Source organism: Helicoverpa armigera, chromosome 4 (genome assembly GCF_030705265.1).
Source record: "Helicoverpa armigera isolate CAAS_96S chromosome 4, ASM3070526v1, whole genome shotgun sequence".
Taxonomy (NCBI): domain Eukaryota; kingdom Metazoa; phylum Arthropoda; class Insecta; order Lepidoptera; family Noctuidae; genus Helicoverpa; species Helicoverpa armigera.
In genome coordinates this window covers 3,225,187-3,244,067 of record NC_087123.1, presented here as the reverse complement: position 1 = coordinate 3,244,067, position 18,881 = coordinate 3,225,187, and the positions used below count along the sequence as shown (strand labels likewise).

Genomic DNA, 18,881 nt, shown 5'->3' with positions numbered 1-18,881 from the left:
TTATACATTTTTGCTAAAGTCCAGTGAACGCTTACCTAATAAAAACCTCTGAATTATTTAATAGCCTCATTATTGTACTCAGACTTGTTTCTTTTTTATTCGAATTTGAAAACTTTCAGGTGAGACTAAAAGCCCTTAAATTAACAACTTTTGTTCTGAGCTTCGAAAAAAGGTGTTTAATTACTTTCCAATATATGAGTCGTTGAGCTCAACGATTTTTTTCAGTAAGAGAGTTTTTGGAGGAATATTACTTGTTACTTGAATGTTACATGTTACTAGCTAGTAGCTGTCCCCAACGGTTCTACACTGATTCCTATAGAAGTATTCCCGAAACCCGTATAAAAAGTCTATACCTCTAGATGTCTTTTTTAGACTCTGAAGTCTAGACTATCTGTGTACCAAATAACATTTAAATTGGTTTGGCGTGAAATTGCGATTGACAGACAGAGTTACTTTCGTATTTATTTATAAGTAAGGAGTAAAAGCTTCAGTAGAAAATCATCATCATCCTCCGAGCCGTTTTCGCCCAACCGCCCAACTACGTTGGGGTCAGCTTACAGTAAGCTTCAGTAGAAAATATAAGTTCTAAAAACTAAAGTATACAGTACCAAAAAAATCAGGTCCCACCCACAACATTTTAGCGGATTATGTGTATAATAAAATGTGAAAGGTTTTAATCATGTAATGGATATTTTTGGGTTAACGTCATCGAGTGTCGAGAGCCTGTCACGATAACACTATCAACGATACTTCAGGCTTTCAACAGTAGTGCTGTTACATGACCGGTTTGATAACTTATGTATGTACTAGCTTTGGACAGAGGTTTCACTTGCGATCCAAAGAAAATACTTCTCGTAAGTACTTGGTTTAAATAGGTCTGTAAAACACCTTGATTTGTAAGCTTAACTGGTAGTTTTTGCGTGACGGAGTAAAGTACATAATACATATCTAATCTTTACAAACTGTCACACTTACATTATTATGATGTGACTGTGCGTGTGGTATTGTTGTTACGTAGATATTTAGTGGAGATCTCATGTTTTGTTGCTAATAGAAAGTGGTAAAAAGATCTCTGTTTCGTAAAAATTGTGCACATACCTTTAGGTGGACGGATTGAAAGACGACATGGCTGAAAATAATGACAGTTATGAGATGACATCAGATAGAAAAGTAGGTATGCAATTCAGATAGAAATACGTTCTCTTCTCTATGCAAAACGCGCTCCAGACGTCCCAAGCTATTTTCTTAGAAACGTTCCAATGAAATGCCTGTAGTTCATTCCATGTTAGTCGTAGCTCGCAGTTCTGTACAAGATACCCTATTAAACCAGTACAATACCCAATTATACCTAGCTTTGAGGTGCTCTGTATGAGACTTTCAACAAAATGGAAGTCACACAAAGCCGAGGGAAATAATGAGGCTTATCAATAAAAATGTACGCTCTCAATCTATGTTTTTAGAGTCTCGTAGTCCTTACAAGGGACCCTTATAAATAGTTTCAGCCCGTCTAGACAGACGGGCTGAAACTATTTCATATTTCAGCTTCGAACAGACGTTCGAAGCTGAAATATGGCGTGAACTGTGCCTACTTATAGGTGTGTCAATTTTTTAATCATCTTTGCCACTAATTATATTCCGAAACGAGAGAAAGACTTCTGTTTCTATAAACACATAAGCTACTCTAATATTATAAAGAGGAAAGATATGTTTGTTTGACATGAAAAGGCTCCGAATCTACTTGACTAATTTGAAAAATTTTTACACTGTTGGAAAGCTACTGAAGCTCTATTTATCCTCAATGAACATAGTTTATGTATACATTATATCCGGGTAAGGGAAGAAGTCTCCACGGGACTCGGGTGAAACTGCGGGAAAATAGCTAGCTGGTATTTCTTTATCGTGATAAAGGGCTCCTACAGAACCCTATACTGCATGAGACCGAACACACACTTAGCCTTTTTTCAAACCTACTTATACTGACTTGATAAGGTTCTGAATAAACGTGAATTAATTTTCAAGTTTTTGAAAGCAATGATTAATGGGAGGGCCTCACTTTTTACAGAGAACTGAATTGAATTATTTTTTCGTTGGTACGCGACGATAGCGTTAAGTGAAAGGTATTTAAGTTAGTAACTAAGTGAGATACTCAGGGAATTTGGTAAAAGGGATTTGTGTTGTCTCGATAAAATCGATCTCAGTGGCGTGCACTTGGAGAGGCCTATGTCCAGCAGTGGACTGCGATAGGCGGATGATGATGATGATGATGATGATGATGATTTGTGTTGTTAGGTGAATTGTGTTGTTAAGTGGAACAGGGAATTTTTAAAAGTGGTAATTACGTCTTCACTGATGACAGATATACCATATAGCTAAGCGTTAACTAGTGAAAGACTGCAGTCTATGATTCCAACAACAAAAATATTCAGTTTGATTCATTCAATATTCAAAAATAACTTGCCACAAAGACTATACGAAGCCATATACCAAGAAAATAGATATCATCATTCAGTTGAAGAAGGTATTTTCCAGTAATTAGATAATGGTAATACTTACAATAGATACAGTACGCAGACTATTAATGCAAAATATTAATTGCCATCATCTCCCGAGCCTGTCCCGACTATGTTGGGTCGACTTCCATTCTCATAAAATCTGACCAGACATTGCAAAAAAAAGTACCAACTTACAAAAAAACCTCCACAATTCCCCCTATTCCCCAACTACATTTTAACCTTCCCCTGCACGTGTAACACATACATATAATATGTTTATCTTCCAGTCGATCCAGTTCACGGTAATGTGGGTGCTGTTCGTCGCGATAGTGGTGCTCAACGCGTCGGTAATCGCCGCCCTGCTCTGCACCAACGCCAGGAAAAGCCGCATGAACTTCTTTATCATGCAGCTTGCTATCGCTGGTGAGTTTAGCTGTAGATATACTTATTTATTTTTGTTTAACAACTCCGTACGACTTGTGTGAAGCTTCGGGATCGTCCTCGATTTGGCTTCCATCTCTCAAAAAAAGAATAAGTAGTCAATAATCTGTATTATTGGATGATATGACATGATTGTTATGTGTGAATTTATGGACACGACGATTTTATCTCTAAAGTATCCAGAAAGTTTTAAATTCTGTGATATCTAATGTAAGACTTCTCAACAGTACCTATGTACCTATCCAAAATGGCTATTGACATAGAAAAGATTTTCAGGTCCAACATTTTTAAGTCTTCATTCACATATCTTAAGACCCTTCCATGTACCAAATTATCCAATTACTACTTAAATAAACACTCAATTAACAATTACAGTAATTACATACCTATGCAACTTTCAAAGTTTACACATTTAAGAGACTTTCAGCACGAAAGGGTTTAATGTATCCAAATTCGTTTTTCATGCGATCCCTAAGTTAATTAATTGGCCCAAAAGTCTAATTTGAATTCAGGAATGTTTCTGTCAACTGTATTTTGTATGCAATCAACGTTTTTCTACCATAATAAAACGTTGGATTACAAAAGTTTTGAAATTGAATGCGTTTTGAAACCGTCAATCCTGAATTGTAGGGAGACTCAATATTTCAATGCCTTATTGTTTATTGACATGCAACTTGATATAGATAGAATTCATGAATAACATGAAACTCCTAAATAATAGTTTGCTAAGAAAATAAACTTTCTTGTATTTATGAAATGTATTAAATAACATGAACTTTATTGAGAAGAAGTTTATTTACCTGTATTATTTGTGATCCCCGTCAAATAAACGTCACAGTGAATTTAATAGAATTTATAATTGCTATTAGTAATTTAAGCTGCAGATACAAACTTTGAGTATAATGGAGGCTCATTGTTTGTTGCCAAAAATAATATTGATGGATTTTAATGACGTTATAATAGTGGATAATGTGAGTTAATTAACGACGGAACGTTAAAATCTGAGTTTTGGGAGAATATATAAAGACCAGTGATACGATAGCATATTTTAGTATGTGGGTAGGTATATATAGACACAGAGTACCAGAATAAATATTCTATACAAAAAAACTTTGGCCATTTTGGAGTCACTCGCTTTTCATAGGTACTTTTCGCGCACCCGGATAAATTATTTATTGGGCTATCTAATACTCCTCAGATAGACGCTTTCAAACAAACAAACATACTTCAGCTTTATAATATTAGAACTAACAGATAATATGGATAAAGAGCTACCCATCCATAAACAGACCGCAGCAAGACAAAACCAAAAAGAACCATTTAAACGTTCTTTACTTAGCAACGACCCCCCGAGGCTCCATTATGAAAGCTGTTAACTGAAAGGTTAAGTCAGACTGTTATTAATCTAACCGCCGCACTTCAAACGTCTCGGCTATGAATAAATTGTTAAAAGTTTACACTCAATTATTTGAAACGTTCTATTATTATGCCCCATTGCGCTTAACCTTGCTGGAAATCGGGAAAGGATTGAGTAATAAAAATGCCAGTTTTGCGCATTAAAGAAACTTATTGCGCTGGCTTTTGAGGTTCAAATATTCTAAGAAGCCACTTTATGTTTTTAGGAAAAAGTTATAGCAATATTTAGATTGGGACTATTCCCAGTTATAACTTTGTAATTAAAAATCGAACCTGGCATTATTGATTTATATCGCTTGTACACTAGCTGATTTTACGCTTGGTTTTGCGGCGCGGATCCCAATAAGCGCAACAGAAAACAGTTGACAACTACCAGTTCAAACGATGACGGCTGAAACCACGCAACAGGGTTTTTGCAGGACAGAATGTGTCGAGCGATAAAAAGCGGAGTAAAATACCGCTAATGTGAAAGCACTGTTATAACCTTTTTCCTTGGCCCTTATACATTTATCTATTAATTTTACATTAAAAACTACTTTATAAACCTCCTAAAATTGTACTCAGAAACCAACCATTATTAACTAAAGTGAACTACATAAATCTATCGTTTGATTGGTTGTCGGAACTTTTAGTTGCAACATTCTTTTTCCTTTTACCCAAAATCCATTTTTGTGAGTTTTTGAAAAACTGTATTCTTTGTTTGCTTGTTTTCGGTTCAGTTGTGGGAATATGCTGACGGCAGTTTGTACTCCCATTAGTTTTTGTGCAGTCGGCAGAAAAATGTTTGCCGATTGTGTGTTGTGGGAAATTGCCAACGTGTATGTTGCAAAGGAATTATTGTCCATTTTTAGGAATTTTATCCTTTCTACAATACTATTTTTGTATATTACTAGAAAACATGTTGCGCCGACCCGAAATAAGATTGGGATAAGGGCCGGAGGTGTTTTAAATAATAATATGTATGTAATTTATAAATATTCCAATTTATTTAACAGTTGATGCACAAGAAAAAAATCGAAGAATCAAGTACAAAGGCACTATTTGTTTCTTATGTAATCTCTTCCAGAAGGCCTGCTATATATTTCGCAAAAACAATCCTAGGTTTAAAAATGATGATCAATAGCACTAAAGAAATCGAATCATCAACAACGCCATATACATACATACCTACGTAGGTGCCTACTCCTATAGAAAATTTGTTATGCTCGATGTACCTTCATACGATTTTCAATTAAGTACGCATTACAGTAGGAAATTATTTCATAAGAATATGAAATCAAAGTACTCCAATATGAGATTTTTATATTAATATTGTAATTCCATTTGTGTTCGAGATGTTTTGGAATGGAAATTCTTTCGGATTATATAGGCTTCTTTGATCATCTGTTTATCGATGTATTTACTTTGTTTTTTCGTTATTTTCGTGGTTAGGGGATTTAAATTCTTGTTTACTTTTCAGTTACTGTTAAGTATTGTATGAATATGTTCTTGTGTAGGTTTTAGCTGTTCCCCAAGTTTACGCCCGCGTCCTAAAGGAATTACTTACATAGAAAATTACGCGACCAGATAAACAAGTGGCTTGCGTTTTCAGTTTCTAGACGTAACAAATATAATTTAAATCAGTTATTTAGTCTGGTCGTTCAAGCGTGACAGAGTCATTATCAGATGCTGTAAAATTTTCCCAACATTTCAAAATGTCTGTTACAAAATACTTATCCCTTTCCCATTAACCCCACTTATCCTTCTACACAAAAAAGTGATAATACCACACTTTTTGTCGGACAAATGAGGCGAGTTACAAAAAACGTGATCCCCTTCCATAAATTGTCTAAAGGAGGGTTAATCGCAACTTAAAATCGGACCTCACTCTTGTTTTCGTGAAATTTTCGTCGGACAAGGCTGTGTCCATTAGGGGTCCAAAAAGGATGCATTATAATAGTTTGGCCTCCACTATTGTAAAAGTTTATGCTATTGTAAAACGGAATCTATTGTAGTGAGGCTGAAAGGAATTTATGGTATTTTCGCAACCCAAACATTTTTTGTAACGTCAAACGGTTTATGGTGTAGGCTGAATTATTGTAACAGGTCAACAAAATTAACTTGCTTTTTAAGCCAAAATCGTGAAAAAACAAACCTAACCTAAATTGTTTTTTTTTCTTATCAACCTAAACTACCTCGCTTACGTAAGATATATATTCATTCGCAGGCGTCATCGTCCATCTTACCTTTACCCCTAATTTTCTTATTTTTCAAAATTGATTTCGGCACAGCATGCCATCAGCAGTCTTCCATATTTTTCTTTCAGACATCATCTCATCAAGAAAAAAATATTCCAGCGTTTTCAGCCAGTACCCAGTTTCTTCACTATATTCTATATCTCTTGCTCTATATTCATATAAAAGAATAAATACAAGAAATATTATGTACCCATATGTTCACACCTTTATTCCACTGACAGTTCAGATTAATGTGCAGTCTACCTTTCAGTGACACAGAGGGTGCTTCCACAATGTTTGTGCCAAAATGTGCACTCGAATTAGGAACTTGTTTGAGGCTTGAACTAACGAACTTTTGGATTAATTGTGATTTATACTGCATGTTGGTATTGATAAATTAGCTGAAATATTTATGCAGGAAAGCATAAATTGATAAAAAGTTTAGGAAAGGGTTTTATTTCATCCTTCGGTTTAAAACATGCTTAGAATATTTTGTTTTGTATTTTATTTTGGAAGTACCTACTTTTGATTTTGTTATTCGGGTTTTACATACATTTGTGTATTTCTTTTTGTTTAAACGTTTATTTTGTACCCATATAAGCCGTTAATGTAAAAGTTTGACGCGTGATGCGGGAACTCCGACATTTAATGCCAAATGTTACAATGATTCAAACATCCTTTTTCAACACATTGAAACATTTTTGTTAAATCAAAATAAAAAACATGTTTAAAGCCTTTTTTTAGGTTCATTTTTAGATAAAATTACCATCCTTTCACCAAAATGACGTTCGATTATTTTGAAAAGCACACTAAAGTCAGTCCAAAGTATCAATCACCAACGAAATGAATCAATTCTAAAAACCCCATGAGCTGTCAGTCCTTCACCAGTACAATCCTCTACGGTTTCCGCATTCTGCTATTTCTAACTCACACTACAATTCACTAACTTTGTTATAAAAATGAACTAACTGACGTGTATCTAAACAGATCAGCATGTTTGCAAAGATTAGCGGCTGACACACTCATATTTACTACTGCGAAAACACATTACGTTCTATTTTAGACTCTATTCTTTGAGTCATAGGGTGCTTGAGGATTTTTGTAGTTTGGTTTGATACGAGAGATTAATGATGGTCAGTTCTGTGCATACGACTGTATATATAATAAAAGCTGTCTTGTTGTGAAAGAATCGTACTTGGTTTAAAAATGGTTTAGTTGTAGTACAAAATTTTATACTGGCCCATTCAATAATGCAATGTCATCTGAAGCATACAGATTTTGGTGACTGTGATAACAGAATTCAATTCCTTGATCAAATTCTGTATAAACAAAGATTACTATACCAATGTTTTTGTTATTGTTACATCTAACAGACAATAGGTACTCAATTTCCATAAGCCACGCTTATTACGCCGAATAAGGATTAAACCATCTACGATTGGCAATTATTATTCTAATCAAGCAAAATAAAAGATCTTATCTAATACATTAATCTGTTTTTTTAAATAATAAATTATAACATTATTTTAATCCAGTGGCAATTTATTATTTTAATCGCTGGTTTGTAACTGGTCTCTCATAATCGCAAACATAGCCCTAGAATTTAAAGCACCAACTAAAGTTACGTTGACCTTGCTCATTATAGATTTCAATGAGACATTAGCTTAATAACATGTCCCATAAATGAATACCTCCCTATTTAAAATAACTACACTACAACATTATCCTCAGATCTTAGAACGTCCTCCGCATATTAATCAGATGTTTTTTCGTTCAAAAATCTATACGTAAAAAGCAGAATCTAACTCCTTAGATAAACATCGTCAAACGGCTTTGAAGCAACCATTTTGCACCTTTATGCACGGTCCTAATAAGGTTAACGGAAAAAGGTTTTCTCTACAAATATTAACTTTGGGAAAGAAAAACAAATAATGGGCGCCTCATAGGTTTGCCACGTCCTTATCTGGTTTCGCACTCTCTTCCCCTGTTCAAACGACTTGGGGCAATACGAGAGCTACTCGATAACAGCTATGGGGAAAATTGGGGTAAGGGTGTAAACATAGAGAACAAAATGAGTAGCGGAGATGTCATGACGCAAACTATCCTAAGAAAGTAGCGCGCCAAAATGCATGTGTTCGGGGGACGACGAATTTTATCAGCCAGCCCCACATACATCTTCTTTGGAACCCGGTCATTGGTTTTAAAACCAAATAAGAAATCAATCAAGACCTTTGACGTATTGATTTTGATTTGACAAGGAACGCGAACGCCTCGTTAGTTCTAGAACGTTTTGATCACGCCTACCGTAAGCTACTCTTGACCTACTAGAAGGCGCCTGACGTACCTGCCATATAGATAGCACCTCTGCAACATTTCCTTCCTCCGTGAGGGTACAAGACATGACCCGCATTCCCGTAACGACTTCACGCTTGATACATATCTTAGACATCAGTTAAAAGTGTGCCAAAGTGGAAATTTTATGACGGTGCTCTTAACTTAATGGGAAATGGAAAAAAATCTTAATGATTAATAACATTTTGTGCGTTTGATATTTATGATGTACCTAAAATATTTGAAGTCAAGTAATGCACTTAAGGATCCGAAAATTAAGGAGTGGGAGTTGATTTTTATCCTGTTTGAGGAAACATGACGCTACATAAAATTATGTGAAAGTGAAAAATAAATTATGAGTTTTAAAACTGAAATAAAAATAGCTAAGTAACTAACAATGATTATGTATTTAACAGTCACACTTTATATGCAAATTACTTATAACCTATTTTAAATGTACCTATTTCTTGAATTGAGATTACATTTGATACATAGAGCTTCTATCTCTAAAATCAATCCTAGAAACTATAACCAAATATTCATCTAACTTAAATTGGTAACGAGATAGCTACATGCGTGTAACACATAATGGGCTGTCAAACACATGATACGCATAAATTAGATTAACTGACCACTGATTTACTAACTAATACCCTGTTAATTGATGAAGCTAACGCGTTATGTTACTCCATGCAATCATTTGCCTAGCCTTTTCCCAACTATGTTGGGGTCGGCTTCCAGTCTAACAGGATGCAGCTGAGTACCAATGTTTTACAAGGAGCGACTTCCTATCCGACCTCCTCAACCCAGTTACCCAGGCATCCCAATACCTCTTGGTAAGACTGGTTGTCAGACCGTAACGACTGCCAAAGTACTTGATGTAATGTTGTCCATTATTCCCACGGGGCTGAGTATCCTACCATCTACCAAGAAGCTTCCTTTGATCACGAGAAAGCTGGTAAACGAACCATGTCTTGAGACGTTGATTAAAAGCAATTTTGAGAATTTTAATAAACTTTTAAGCAATTAGATTATAAGGAAGTAACATAATGATAAAATTATGCTCGTCAACATTTTATGTGTTGGTCGTACTGTGACGTAGATTTTCCATAACGCGAAGGAATGTATGGATAAGCTACGGATTAAGTATTAATTAAATTATGAAGCTGAAGAATTTGTTTGGTTGAACGCTCTAATTTTAGGAAATACTGACACAAATTGAAAAATTATTTCAGTACATGATATTACACAACTCAAGTAGGAAGGATGGCTGGGCTAAATAATTTTCTTCGTGATTCTTTAAAAAAATCTATCCTTTTGACTTTCAATATTATCTAGTAGCATTTTAATTAATTCCTATATTCTTTTCAGATCTCTTCGTCGGCCTAATCTACGTGTTCCCGGATATAATTCAGAAGATTACCATAGCATGGCTAGCTGGAGAGTTCATGTGCAAAACCGTGAAATTCTTACAGGTGAGAATCAAATAAAAACAAAAATAGTATTATGTTTATAAACAGTGTTCGTCTGGGCAACTAACCTAATAGATGGAAAGAAACGGCGGCTGGGTAATTTGGTATTTTTGTTGAATGATTTGGATTATTGTTTATTCTGCAGTTGCATATGCTGTGAGTGAGGAAATTGGGCTAAGTGGAAATGCTGAGATGTATATATGATCGGTTTAAGAGTTCCGAGTCTCTAAATAGTATCTAACCAATTATTTTAAGAGATCAAAGAAAAAAGAGTACCTACTTAGAATTCTTGATTATACAAATAATACATACCTACACATTTTTGTGAATAGTGAAATGTTTTTATATTAATTATATTCAACAGTATCGTAAAGATATAAAAAGTTAGGTCAGATAAATAATTATTCGTATTCATATTTATTTGCATACCATAATGTTTCAACAATGTTACAAGGGGCTTAAAGCTAGGCACATATTATGGATTATGGTACATATAATTAATTAACGCAGTGAGCACTTCAATCATAATACTTTATTGCATACTCATTATTCCTTTTTGCACGAAAATTAGGAGTAAATTTTATTACTATCTGATGCAAATGAACCAGACGTTTTCACTATTAGAAATATATTGCACAAGTTTCTAGGTCTCATCTAAGTTAAGAGAATTAAACTAATAAATATGTCCCAGATTGAAATAAGTATATAGGTTTCACCTGGGACCTAATATTTGAAATTACCTCAATTCCCCAACAAGAAAATCCACTATGGAAAGGAGATAGTTTCTGAATAAATTCAAAACTTTGTTTTTCTTCGACTTTTTGAAGAAACTGTATTATTACTTGTTATGGAAAAGAAAAACTTTATATAGTAAGTTTCATTTTATATTAATAGGTGAAAAGAAAATGTGTAGGGGCAATGTTTTTATTTTTATCAAAATTGATATTTTTATTACCTAAAGTGAACCTACAATTGTTTAAAAACATTTTCCAATGTATTTGTGACTTTATTTACACCTAAAGTGACTTTCATTCATTCAAAATCTACGTCAGATTCAAAATCTTTCTCAAAATTAACACATTCACGACTAAAACATAGCAACAAGAGCAAAAACTATAATCTAGTCGGAAAAAAGTTAATTCTGTGCCAATACAAACAAAAAATATTTAAATCAGTCAGCACGGGCGTTCTGGTTACAGATTCAATAAACAAACATACCAACGCACATCTGTTATAGTTTCTCAAGAACTCGTAATCAATGTACTGTAAGTCTAAACAATATAATAATTAAGTCGAATGCAATAATAAAAAGTTTTAGTTTGTGTCAAACAGAATTAATCATGTAAAATCTTTTACGTAAATAAAATACACTGCATCCCGATTCTCCTTTCTAATCTCCTTTTCAAGACTGGCTGTCTGACGTTCTCGTTTTTGACTAACCGTAACAGCTGCTAAAGATGTTCAAACGACAGCCTGGGTCCATCAATTCATCGTGCCTTCCAAAACACAGAGGAACTCGTCATGACAAGATGTTCACCCGTCCACGGACCGACCGCTCCCATATCGATCCGTACGGTTATGACTTACTACTGATTTCTATATTCAAGCTATCCATTTTTTTGTACCAAACTATAACGATAGGTAGATTATAGAAATCTGCCATTAGTCACGGGCTTCTCAAACCGTGTCCTCTACAGAACAAATAATGTATTTGCTAATCATCCGCTTAAACGACGGAAACAACAAACTTATATTAAAATACATGTTCATATTTACAAAAGTATTTGAAAGACTTTTCAACTTTTCTAAGTTTGTATGTACTTTCTAAGTATATCTTAGACACCAATGGCTGATAAAAAGGTGAAGGAAAACATCTTGAGGAAACCTGGACTATATAGTCTGAAATCACCAACCCGCATTGAGCAAGCGTGGTGATTAATGCTCAATCCTTCTCCGTGTGAGAGGAGGCCTGTGCCCAGCAGTGGGACGATAAATAGGCTGTAAGTATTTGAATGACAATATTATGACATAGTATCAAGCTTATCGTTCCGTGCCAGGTACTCAAGGGACAGGATTACCTACATTGTGCGAAGCTGTCATAACTTAATTAGGGACAAATTAAATTAATATTTACACGTAAAGTAATGGATTCGTAAAGTAAACCAATTAACTTACAATTAACTTTTTAAAGAAATAGGTATCCTTACTGTGGCATCGCAATTCATCCTTGCTAACATATTATACATTAGGCAGAATATTCATCATTACACCAAGAAAAGTGATGTCCACAGTATCAACACTAGGAACAAGCATAAACTGTGCGTACCCATTCACAGGCTTCACAAGGTACATGGAACATTTATGGGGCTTGGTATTCGATTTTATAATAAACTTCCTCAGTCGTTTTTAGAATTGCCTTTTGATAAATTTAAAGTGCAGGTCAAATCTATTCTGTCGAAGAAAGCTTATTATACAGTTAATGACTACATAAACGATAAAAATAGTTGGTCCTCATGTTAAACACGGGACAGCTTCAAAAGTTATCATTATGAGTTGATGTGATTTATATTATTTTATACGTGACATTTTTTTATTTTTATGTATACTGACTAATTACCATCATCGTTCTGTTTTTACGATGAGTTGTTCCTTAATTTTGTAAATGGTCTACTAGCGACTGCGAATCTATTAGTATTAACTGTTTTCTTGTCGTGTAGCTGCAAGTCGTCATGCTCCCTTTGACGGTATTGCTTGCGGTAGCGTCGGTGGTCGGGTTGCCTCCCTCCCTCAAAAATGTGCGAGGGGGGCGATGGCTGATCCTCGCGTTATGCTCGTGAACGGGTGCTGCTTGTGGTACCAGGTCGTCTTGCTGACTACATATTTGTACACCCGTAATATACCTAATGTATATGATTTTGGTTTGAACGGTAGTCCTAGTTCACCGTTTTCATTGTTTATGTTGTTATTTTATTTTTATTTTATTTTTTCATAAAAACTGTTTGACATGTCGGTGGGTGCACCCTAAACTATATCTATCTTCACTGAATGGAGGCTTTATATTTTTTATATTTTTCACTCTTTTTTTAATAGATTTCTTTTGTAACTGCTTGAGTAATAGGTATGGGTAAGGTGTGTACTAGCCAACATGATTAACTATTTGAATTGATTTTATATACAAATTTATGTACACAATGTTGTATAGTGATATTTAAATATTTGTATACGGTTCTTCAAACCATACAGACAGAATTGTGTTGCTGGGGAGTTTGTTCCACCACTTCTTCTTCCCAGCAAAAACACATAGGAAGTGGTGAAGGGCGGGCGTTTTGGGGGCTGTCTTTTGTATTGACGTTCGAAAAGTGCTGATTTTCAGCCTACTTTGAATAAATGACTTTTGATTTTGATTTTTGATTTTGATTTTGATTTAAATTACTAATTAATTTTTGACCGATCTCAAAAAAAGTAGCGATAATATTAGTATTTCAAGGTTAGGATATATTTGTTAATCTTTCAATTTTATTATATAAGTTAAAATTTACGCTAACATAACTTCAAAATTATCTCAGTTCTGCTAGCTCCATTAAATGGATAGTAATGTATAAAATTTTACGTTTAAAAATTATCTTGATGTCCAAGTTATCATTTGCGTGTCCAAAGTTTTAATAGTCTTTTCATAATCTTCGCAATTAATAATTTTAAGGTTCCCAAGTTTAAAACTTAAAAGAACTGGGACCGTACATAAGTCTTTTGCTATCAAATTCAGAGGATAAGATTATCTAACTGCGAACTTATTTCTAATGTAGATATTTTTTTATGTAAGCTGAAAGGTCATCAGAGCCCATTCAAACATACAAACTACAGACTATATGGAACTATGCTACATTCTTTATAGTACAGTTGCGTATAGTCCGATCAAACTTATAAACTATACTACATTTTATTTTATTCTATAGTTTGTATGTAAACGGGTTCTCAGGAAATACTCGACCAATTAAAAAAAAACGTCTGTGTTAGATATCCCATTTATAAATGAAGACTAAAAGCTACATTTTATTTGGTTGTGTGGAGAACAATCAGATATTGACTTTGTTTAATATTGTTTTGGGATATTTTGATAAATATGTTTTTCGTTATATTTCAGGCTGTGGTGATGTACGCCTCGACGTATGTGCTGGTAGCGTTAAGTATAGACCGGTGCGATGCCATCACTAACCCTATGAATTTCTCAGGCAGTTGTAAGTATTATTTCATTAATGGCCGATTTTTGAGTTTCTTGTTTTAAATCTGTTGGTTTGTTTATGTACCCATTCATGTCTAAGGAATTTATTGTAGGTACTCAGAAAACAGCCTTAGGCTGCCTGTCCACCGGAGCGGAGCTAGGCTGCGGAGTGGAGAAACTGAGAAATATTAACCAATAGGATTGCACAAAATCTCCGCTCCTCAATCCTATCCTATTGGTTAATATTTCTCAGTTTTTCCACTCCGCAGCCTAGCTCCGCTCCGGTGGACAGGCAGCCTTAAGTAGGTAATTTTAGCTATAAGAAATAATAAGCTTCTGTGTTGTACCTAGTTTGTTAAATATTCATGAACTTTAAAGTAGTAAAGAAAGTATTATTCCCAAAACTTGAAGTAATTACCTATTTATCTTTTAATTTTTAATGACTCAAGTAATAAAACATTTTTAGAGCAATTCTTCTTTTACGGCGTTCTAAAATTAGTGCCTAGAGGAGCTTTTTTAAAGCCTAATTATTTAATCAAGTTTTCGTGTTTTTTTTTTACTTTTATACTCAAAAGTGTTTTTTCAAGCCCAACGTAGGTGGAACTCTTATTAAAAACCTTACCGTATACCATTATTCTTAACATACATGAAAAAATATGAAATAAAAGACAGGGAAACTTTTCTATTTTCCTTGATTTATTATATGATGAAGGAAAGAAATCGATAAAGACGCCTCAATATTATTAATATATTACAATAATATAAGGAAAAACAAATTAGCTATTGATATAATCGTATTTCCGATGTTTTGGCACGTATGTTTTACCTCATCTGTTTTTCGAAACTCGTGGTAAATTCGAATTTTAAAACGAAGTTTGTAATGTTCGAGCTTACTAAATAAGTAGAAAATAAAAAGATTTTTTTTCTTCTCAAACCCAAGCTCAGATATCCATTTATAATTTGAGTTTTTACAAACATTAATAGTTTTTCCATTGTTTGTTTTATATCGGGACCTAATTAATGTTAAAATTGCTTTATCTTTTCAGGGAATCGAGCGCGAGCCCTCATAGTGTCAGCGTGGTTGATCAGCATAGTCTTCTCCATCCCACTCCTTATATTATACGAAGTTAAGGAAGTTCAAGGTAAGAATCATATCACACTTATATTAATATTGGCTCGTTTGTTGTTTATTTATATGTTTGTTACTTCTCCATGGTCATAAAGGTAGATCAATTTTTAACACGTTTTCCTTAGGTCGAAACTATAATATATAACTACTATTAACTACGTAATGGAATCGTAGCGTTATGAAAATTGACAGGCGTGTCTAGCTGTGATGACAAAATAATAATATGTATGGTATTATCGAACTGATATGACGATGAAGCCGGTACATGTGCACTGGATCTCATAGCTGTGTTTGGACTTGATTTTTGGTTATGAAGTACATAAAAGTGTTTTTTAAACTATTACGTTATTTGAAGGTAGCTGACAACTTGTATTTACACTTCTTATTTTGATCCTCGTATCGTAGTCAAAGCCGCAGGTCAGAAGCTTGTAAATAAATGATAAATATCAGGATTAAGAGCTACTTAAACAGAACAAAGACCCTCATTATGTAAGGAAGGAATATTGCGGAGTTTCTGGTTGCATCTAATCCGATCCGAGCCAAGGATTGAGTTGCATGGCGCCTCGCTCGAGGGGATTAGTGCATCGCATGATTGTTTATGTGGGAAATGATGTAATGGACAGATTATAATGTTTATCCTTTAGGATATAGGTACAAATTGTTGTGAATATTAGGGATGCCAAAAGTTGTTCAAAATTATAAATTACTAGCTGTTTTACCGAGGTTTGAACCGCGTCACGGGAAACTTCGCATCGGTCTGAAATATATCCTTTGTTAGTCAAAAATAGTGTAACTTTCCAAAAGTGAAACCAAATTCAAATCGGTATTATAATGTTACCTGCAGATAAATTATTGGAGGATACAAAGCTCTCAATAATTTAACAATTCATTTCGCTATTCTTGAAAAATTGTTATTATTAGCTTCGCTTTGAAAGAAAATAAATCGGTATATTTAATGGTACACCAGCAAAACATGAGAATAGTTCCCTATGGCAAAGTAACGGTTGATGTAAAAAATGATCCAATTTCAAATGTTGACCCAGTTCCTCTTGACTCCCGTCACGGAGATGACTTTACTTTTTGGCAGCATTAATTTATTTTAATGATTGAGATATTTTTAGACGACAAATTAATAATGAAATGCACATTTTTACTTGCGACCAAAAATATTCGTCTATTTTTAGAATTAATAAGCATAAGTCTGCTTCATTATGAGAATGAATGTAGGCAACATGATTTTTAATATTCAAATGTCTATATTGCGTGCTCGGAATTATCAGTCTCGCTAGAAAGTAAACTTTATTTTGCTTGTCAGAAATATAGAAACTAAATTAAATTAAAGACCAAAGGAAAATACCAAAAAACCTGCGGAAATACTCCTTATAACTGCCAAACGTTAAAAATCTCTTTTTCTCATTCCAGGACAAATGCAATGCTGGATAGATCTGGGAACTCCCAGAAGGTGGCAGATCTGGATGTCCCTGATCTCCATCATGATTTTCGTCCTACCCGCGTTGACGATAGCAGCCTGCTACGCTGTGATAGTCCTCACTATATGGACGAAGAGTAAAGCTGTCGTCATGAGCCCGCCTATTAATTCTAGGAGAACTAAGACTTTGAGGAATGGTAAGCAACTGTTAGATTATAATATTATCTGATTTAAAAAGACACTGGCAAAGTTCAAAAAAATACCCGATATTATCATAGTCAAAGACTTGATAATGATCTGTTGCTTTAATATTTTCCTACACAAAATAAAAATCTGTTTGATCACAATTCAAAGGTCAGCATATTTCTAACACCACTCCCGACCATAACCTTCGCGAACTCACAAACGATCTACAGACATTATTTTTATCGCCCTGCCCTTTCAAACACTATAAACGTTCACGGGCATATTAATAAAACTCGCAATAAAACAAAAAGAAACACTTAATCCGCCACAAAAAGTTACAAAAACCAGATACAGCTGACAGCTGCTAATGACTTCTCCAAATAGAATTCGCCAAGTATTTACGTCTAGATTTTAATGTGGTATATATTTATCTTTTTCAGGTCAGATCGAGAGCGACCCGGATTCAAGGCGCGCCAGTTCTAGAGGACTAATTCCTAGAGCAAAGATCAAAAGTGTCAAAATGACATTTGTTATTGTTTTCGGTGAGTATATGTGGACGATTTAATGATCTTCGGTACGGTCTGTTTGTTTGACAGGTACAAGTTTAGTTTAGTCGTGGCAGCCATTGACCGAATTGTTTCATTGTGTTCTATATTTGAAAATTCTTTGAGGTTATTTATGGCCTTACGAGTAACCGTTTTGAACTGAGAATTTGTCATAGTGTGGTAGGTATTCTTAATTATGTAACAAAATGTGTTTATATCATGGTGGTCATTAGTTAATGCGGCAACAATGATGATGTCAAAATTAATTCTAGTTCTCGACATGACCTGATCTTGATCATTCTCACAAACTGTTGAAAAAGCGAATAATTCTGTATTATAAATCTTATCATCCTTTTAAATTAAGTCGAATAAAACCATAAACCATACGGTGAATTTTTATAAACCCTCGTTATTACAAAACAACATTCTCAAACAGACATATCCCGCTCAATAACTTTATTACTGTCTCATTTATATTTAATCGCAGCAACAATTTAGTCAAACAAAGCTCGCAATAATACAGTTAATTGTTTTAGTCTAATGACCCAACTTGCTTGTTTAACTGCTGAATAGTAGTTACTACTGTAATATCGCGAAAGCTTGTAGTTTAATATCATGTTAGGAATTTAATCGCTCTATAACGTGCGCGGATTATCAATGTCAGAATAATCATTGTGTAATTTCGCTCAGGTATTGAAATGGTCTGTTTTTGGTAAAAAAGGTTTTTGTAAAGTTTTCGACCGTATTCAACATTATCCTAGCCTTTTTTTCATTATCTTGCTTGCAATTCGGGTTGGTGATTTCAGACTTTATAGTCCAGGTTTCTTAAATATGTTTTCCTTCACCTTCATCATACAAAGGTGTCTAAAGTCGACATATTACTTTGGCGCAATATTTTATTCATTATTGTGTTCACTTTACAAGCAAAACTGCCTAAACTTTAGTAATCGTGTTGCATATTTTTTAAAACTGATTTCAATAAAGTAGTGCAAAAAGCTGACCAAA

The 18,881-nt window shown here is 34.2% G+C and overlaps 1 protein-coding gene across 2 annotated transcripts in view; it reads left to right on the top strand.

Moving 5' to 3' along the window:
* Positions 1-18,881, top strand: part of LOC126055992 (cardioacceleratory peptide receptor) — a 125,729-nt gene that overhangs the window by 105,027 nt on the left and 1,821 nt on the right. For both annotated transcript variants that reach the window (XM_064034441.1, XM_064034442.1), the window contains exons 5-10: positions 2,780-2,915; positions 10,268-10,371; positions 14,510-14,603; positions 15,634-15,729; positions 17,139-17,342; positions 17,772-17,873. In XM_064034441.1, coding sequence (XP_063890511.1) covers positions 2,780-2,915; positions 10,268-10,371; positions 14,510-14,603; positions 15,634-15,729; positions 17,139-17,342; positions 17,772-17,873 — 736 coding nt within the window. The remainder of the gene's footprint in view (positions 1-2,779; positions 2,916-10,267; positions 10,372-14,509; positions 14,604-15,633; positions 15,730-17,138; positions 17,343-17,771; positions 17,874-18,881) is intronic.